The 7,338-nt window shown below is 32.9% G+C and overlaps 1 protein-coding gene across 1 annotated transcript; it reads left to right on the top strand.

Moving 5' to 3' along the window:
* Positions 1-4,376: 4,376 nt before the first annotated feature.
* Positions 4,377-6,767, top strand: LOC116134310 (glucan 1,3-beta-glucosidase A-like). The gene is made up of 8 exons (XM_031419998.1): positions 4,377-4,581; positions 4,694-4,813; positions 4,908-5,105; positions 5,433-5,591; positions 5,669-5,838; positions 5,923-6,078; positions 6,149-6,501; positions 6,586-6,767. The coding sequence occupies exons 1-8, from the start codon at positions 4,393-4,395 to the stop codon at positions 6,765-6,767; spliced, it is 1,527 nt and encodes a 508-aa protein (XP_031275858.1). The 5' UTR covers positions 4,377-4,392.
* The last annotated feature ends 571 nt before the right edge of the window (positions 6,768-7,338 follow it).

The following is a 7,338-nucleotide window of genomic DNA, read 5'->3' as shown; positions in this document are numbered from 1 at the left end:
TGTTATGTGGACCCTTATGTCACGTGGCACTCACATAATGTGTCACGTCACTTTGTACTGACTCTTTTTGTACAAAGAGTTTGTACAAATAGCTTTATCCATTTCAAATTGTTCAAACCTATTTTGAAGTGAGGAAATTGCATGATCAACTAAATATGTGAAATTATTCTAAAAGACTCTTCAGCAGACAATTTCATCTCTTCGTTTTTATTCTCATCAAATTGTTTTTTTCTCTTTATTGTATGTTTTTCATGAAATTTGGTTCTATATTTATTTGCTCTACAATCTCTTTAGCAAAATCATAGAAGATGTAAACTCATTTTCTTTATATTTTTCAAAAAATGAAACAAGACATTTCAACTGATCTGTTGTAACAACAATGTCCATATTTTTAGATTGTAAATATTTACTAACCGTATTAACAGCAAATAACATTTCATACCAAATATTCATGCCTAATAGAAATTCAAAATTTTCAATCTCATATGTTACTAAAGAAATAACTTTGCTTTTTGTTTTAGGATCTTCACTAGTTTCTGCTAATTGATATAAAACATCTCTTATTTGTAGAGCTTGAAATTTTATTACTTTAACACTTTCAACACGACTTTCTCAATGTGTTTGTGATAATGGCTTAAGTGTCAAATTAGAAACATGATCTTGCAAAATTTTCCATTGTTTTGTAGAAGAAGAAAATAATGAGTATATACGTTGTGTCACTCCAAAAAATGTAATAGCATTAGCACATGAATTAACCATATCACAAAAAACTAAATTAAAACTGTGACAACTAGATGGTGTATAAAATGCTCTAGAATTTATATACAATAATCTTTTTTGCACACCTTGATGTTTACCTTTCATGTTAGACCCATTATCATAACCTTGTCCTCTCACATTATTTATATCAAGTTCAAGATTTTTTAATATACTTGTAAGAACATTAAAAAGGCCTTGACCACAAATATCATCCACTTTTATAAAATCTATAAAATACTCTTCTATTATTATTGGACTTGTTGAAATATCTACACATCTTAATATAAGTGAAATTTGTTCTTGATGACTTGTATTTGGGGTACAATCAAGTATAACGAAAAAATATTTTGATTCTTTGATTTTTTTTTTAATAATGGTATTTCTTATTTCCAATGCTAAAACATTTATCAGCTCATTTTGTATATTGTGACCAAGATAATGAGTGTGAATTTCTCCATTTTGAATACGTCTAAGGTGTTCTTGCATTATTGGATCAAACTCAGCAATCATTTCAATTAAACTCAAAAAAATTCCATTATTTTCTTAATAAATCATCTCATTTGTACCACAAAATGCCAAATTATTTTTTGAAAGATTTTTTACAACCGCTGTAATTCTTAATAGTACATTCTCCCAATGCTCTTTCTCTTTATTTATTTTCTCTGGTAAATATTTATCAATTGTTTTGTTTTTAAGCAATCTCATCTCAATATCAACCCAAATGTTCATATTTATAGTATGTTCATTGTTTGTTTCATAACTTTTAAGCTTGGCACTAAGATTTTTCCAATCTTCACACCCTTCATTTGCTAATTGAATTGTATTTGCTTTTAAACTAAATAATTTACAACAAAAACAAAATATTTAATTTAATTTTTTTGAATATACTAGACATTTTCTATCATGTTTTTCCCTATTTGGTAATTTTCGAATATAATGAATTGTAGAAAAGCGTTTAGAATTTTAATCTCTTAGAAAATCTAAAACTTGTCTAATTGGACCTTTCTCAACTAATAAATCACATAAGTTTGTGTCTAAATTATTCCATTGTACCGGATCATAAATATTTTTAATAGTTGTTTCATCTTTATCATTAATATTTTTATTTTTGTCGAATGAAATTTCTTTTTCTAAATTTTCATGATACTCTTCACTAGTATTTGATGAATTTGAATTGTTATCTTTAAAAATTTCTTCACAATTTTCAATTGATTTTTCATTTAAGTCTTCATTTGGTTTTTCTAGCATTTGGTGTTTTGTATTTATAACAAATTTATCAAGTGCACCTTTTTGGGATTGAATTAGTTCTTCTATTCTTTTTTTTTTTTTTCTTACGTTTTTCAAATCCAGATTTACACTTCCTAGTAGACATCTATATTCAAAGAATAAATAATTTAGAGCTCTTAATATTATTTTGCTAAAATAAAAATTAAGAAGGGACTTTAGCACCTGATTTATGCTCCTGGTTTTGCTTTTTGCTGTGCTAATACTAAAAAATCTTATATTATTACCCTACATAAAAATAATAATGTAAATCACTCATTCACTTGATCAAATATAAAGTAAAGTCAGTTGAGAATGCTAAGAGTAAAATGATTTAAAACTCTTAATATTACCTTGCATAAAAATAATAATGTAAATCACATTCACTTGATAAATTTACATAATAGAGATGAGAAAGGAGAGACAAGAGAGTAAACTGAGTTGAGAATAATAAGAGTAAAAGATGGGGAAACTTTAAGTGAAATGAGGTTTATATAAGAGATTGTTATTCAAATTTGGGGGAGAGAAGAGATGTGATTTGACATTTGAGAGTTGGAGAGTTGCGTGAAGGTGTTTTAATTTTCAACGGAAAAATAAGCCGCCAATTGTGTTTCATGTTTAGAGATAGGCATGGTTGATTGGACATACGGTGGGATTGATGGGAATTGAGAAATTATAAATATATTAAAAAACTTCTAAAAAAATAATTTTGGCTAAAGATAGGCATAGGCGAGCACATGATGGGATTGATGAGAATTGAAAAATTATAAATATATTAAAAAATACTTTAAAAAATAATTTTAGGCCCTATTTTTTATCCTTTTTTTGGGGGGCTTACCTGCCTCGGGGTTAAGCCGAGCTGAAATGGGTGCTTGATTAATGTACATTATTTTTCTACAAATTGGTACTTGATTAATGCTCATTATTTTCTTGGTGCATTTTTCTGTTAAGAACTTAATATTAATTGGTCCATACTGAATAATAAGTTTGTAATGGAAACACGGCACATGATGATGACTTATTGGGGCGATAGCAAAGGCAGCACCCGAGGGCTTGTGTTATTTAACTTCAATCCTATAGTCGGTGTCAACCGCTTTCATTGGCGCAAGTTTTTCAAATCTTTATGTCAAGGACCTTCGCATTCGACTCTATTCTTTGTACAAGTCTAAATTGGAACGCTGAAGTCAAAGTTATGCATTGAATATCAAAGGTCAAATACTCAACTATTCATCAACTTATTCCTGATTATCAATTGTACACTCTCATAAGATTTTTACCATAAGTTGTATATTTTCAAAACCGGAATGATAAATGAACTAATCCACTTGAATTGCAGTGGACCACACATTTATATTATCCCATAATGTTCCCACTGAGTTGTGTCTCCATTAACACCAGGAATCCATCCATTTGCGCTTTTTTGGCCCTTTTTCTAGTTACAAATCCATTGCTTCTTTCTTTACATGACTCTAAATTAATCTTTAATTATTGCTTAGTTGATTCATATATCATATCGTGATCGGTCAACTGACAAATATTTTTATGTACATTTCTTCTTATTGACCATATTAATATAAGAGTTCCATCGCTCTAGCTATCTTGTATATAGATATAGCAGAAAGAGCATCCAACTTGGCATTTGTTATCAGAGGTAGGCCTAAGAACAATTTCACCGGCTTTAATCAAAATATAATTCTAAGAACTTTTCAATTCCTTCAAACTCTACGCATTCTTTGTCATTTTCTTCTATATAGAATTTAATTAACTAGTGAACAATTCTTGATTTGCGGCTTGATTAAGATGTTGTTCGTAAGGTTGGAAATCAAATCTCAAACCATTTCCTAAGATTTGAATAGCAGTTTCCAAGTCCACCTAAAGACGGATTCATGCATTTAAATTTAATACAAAAAGTGGAGTTTGACATACCACATCACACAAATGTCAACGCAATACAATTTTGTGACAAATGATGTAGCCTCCATTTGGTACTCCATAGGCAACTTCAGTGTTAAATCATATAAACCATACAGTCTCAACTATATGGTTTATGATGAGCATTCTAGGTTCACAATTAAGCTATTGACCAGCAGTTAATGGATATTTTTCTCAATGGAGTTGCGGGATAATCAAGATAAGCTGCATTAGAAAACTAATTCTTTGCCTAGCTAGAATACACAATGATATGAAACTATATGGTAAAGATTCTAAGAAGACATCAAAATAATTAGCGAACTTTCAAGTTTCAACTATTCTGATTGGTCAAAGTCTTGTAGATGTCGACTCACTCCAACTCTTTGAGCACCTTGTATATATAATGTATGTATGATATCCATATGGAGGCCTACAACTGAGAGTTTAATACATCAGCAAATGGCTATCTACTCAACAAAGCAGTTGCTTAGTATATGTTTCTTATTCTTCATGGTATCATTTTGTTATGGAAGGGTAAACCTAAACCCCACATTAAAAACGAAAGCAGTTAATCTTGGAGGTTGGCTGGTGACTGAAGGCTGGATTAAACCTTCTCTTTTTGATGGCATCCCCAATAAAGACTTCCTGGTTCGTATAATGCTGAACTAATTGCACTTCAGACAGGTTCTTATTTATGGTCTATCGGTAATATTCATGAAACTTGATTAACTTTAGTTTTGTTTATGTTTATGTTTATCAGGATGGAACAGCTCTTCAGTTTAAGTCGGTAACAGTTGGGAAATATTTATGTGCTGAGTTAGGTGGAGGAACAATCATAGTTGCGAACCGGACGGCTGCCTCGGGCTGGGAAACGTTTAGAGTAATATGCTTTTATTTGCCATGAATTTTCATGAAACTTTAAGTAAACCGTGCAAGTTCACTGAGACATATATTGTTCCTTGTTTTGTGTATAGTTGTGGAGAATCAATGAGACCACTTTCAATTTTAGGGTCTTTGATAAACGATTCATCGGACTTGACGCCAATGGGAAAGGGATTGACTTAGTAGCTGTATCCAACACGCCTGGCGGCTCGGAGATGTTTGAGATTGTGAAAAACTCTGATGATGTGAGCCGTGTTCGAATCAAAGCACCAAATGGGTTCTTCTTACAGGTGATTTACCTTCTTCTTATGGTCATAAATGAAAGTTCTAGCCCTTATCAATTATCATGTTAAATCTGTATTGTATATGCACACAGTAAACTTTTAATACAGATACATGAAATATAAACATTTGACTTTTATAAAGTACTATTTGCAATTGTTTAGGTTTTAATCAAATCATATCACAAAACATGAACAATCATAGGCTCGAGGAAGATTTCATTCAGTTGATATAATAATAGATAGACATTATATTATGTTTCCAGTGTATGGTAGCTTATTAGCTTCTCAGAACGCAACTGGCAATTTGCCTATTAACGATTTTTGGGATTTCAGGTGAAAACAGAGGAGTTGGTGACTGCGGACCACCCTGGTGGGGGTGGATGGGGTGATGATGATCCCTCAGTATTTGTGATGACAATTGCTGAGACACTGCAGGGAGAGTTTCAAGTGACAAATGGTTATGGACCAAACAAAGCCCCACAAATTATGAGAGTAAGGATATACACACAACTTAATTCACGTCAGATTAAATTCTTAAAAGATGTTACTTATGGTAATATATGTCGCAGGAGCATTGGAGCACATACATAGTTGAAGACGATTTTAAGTTCATAGCAGGAAATGGACTTAATGCTGTGAGAATACCCGTTGGTTGGTGGATAGCTAGCGATCCAACGCCGCCGAAGCCTTATGTTGGAGGATCTTTGCAAGCATTAGACAAAGCCTTCACTTGGGCGCAGTATGGATATATATTTTGCATTCCAACTAACATTTCTGCTACTTGCACACAGGCTAAGCCTATGATGTTGATTGTGCCTTTCAGGAAGTACGGAGTGAAGATCATAATTGATCTACATGCGGCACCTGGCTCACAAAATGGTTATGAACACAGCGCTTCCAGAGATGGCTTTCAGGAATGGGGCTTAACGGACGAAACCATACAGAAGTCTGTTTCTGTTATAGACTTCCTAACTGCAAGGTTGAATTAATAATTTCGTAAAATTGTACATATTGTAATGTTTTTGTACTCACTGAGTGGACACATATAGGTATGCAAAGAGTCCTAGCCTTTATGCGGTTGAGCTTCTAAACGAGCCTCTCGCACCAGGAGCAACTCTGGATATGCTTAACGAATACTACAAGGCTGGTTATAATGCTGTACGCAAACACTCTTCTACGGCTTACGTTGTGATGTCAAATCGGCTGGGAGCATCTGATCCTACTGAGCTATTCCCTCTAACAAATGGCTTAACTAGAACTGTGATTGATGTTCATTATTACAATCTCTTTTGGGATGTCTTTGATGACATGACCGTGCAACAAAACATAGATTTCATCCACACAAATAGAACCGCACAGTTGAATCAAATCACTACATCAAATGGACCTCTTACTTTTGTCGGTAAGTCTCAACACTGAGAAATTTTTTCATTTTAGCTATGCCTATAATTTGCTTGTTTTATTTATTCTGATTATTTGATTTCAGGTGAATGGGTTGCTGAATGGCAAGTCAAAGGAGCAACAAAAGAGGATTACCAAAGATTTGCCAAGGCCCAACTAGGGGTGTATGGAAGAGCAAGTTTTGGTTGGGCTTATTGGACTCTAAAAAATGTAAACAATCATTGGAGCCTGGAGTGGATGATTAAAAATGGTTATATCAACCTTTAGATTAGAACAGAACATCATCAAACATCAATTGAGGCCTCTTCTGAAGTCCGGTTGATTTAACACCACATGAATGAGGCCAACTATGTTTAACTTTTTCTAGTATACTTTCAATAAAAGCAAAATAAATAGTATATTTCCAATCACCAATTGTGGTCCTTAACCGGTCAATTCAATAATCAGATTGAATGGTTGAAACTGCATTGCACGTCTGCATCAAGCCTATAATTTGCACTGTAAACTATAAGCTCGGCTGCTGTTAACTGGAATCCTAATGTGAACAAAAAAATTAGAAGAAAAAAGCATGAATCAATAGATGTGTGCATTTTAACTGCCAGCCGGGGTGTTCTTACCCAATCAGTAGTTTCAGAGTTACGGGAGATTAGTTGAAACACGCATAAACTGACATAAATACTCCAATATTAAAAAAAAAATAGTGATTCGGATGAATCAAATTAATAGAGGGGATTTTAGATGCTAGCCAGAAAGAACCAATTACACTAAACCCCCTAAGGTACACGCTAATACATAAGCTCCCTATGACATTGGAAATAACTCTCAACCCCCTATCGTA

This window comes from Pistacia vera, unplaced genomic scaffold (assembly GCF_008641045.1).
Source record: "Pistacia vera cultivar Batoury unplaced genomic scaffold, PisVer_v2 Contig284, whole genome shotgun sequence".
Classification (NCBI taxonomy): Eukaryota; Viridiplantae; Streptophyta; class Magnoliopsida; order Sapindales; family Anacardiaceae; genus Pistacia; species Pistacia vera.
The sequence above is the reverse complement of the archived record's forward strand: the minus strand, read 5'-3'. Positions and strand labels throughout refer to the sequence as shown.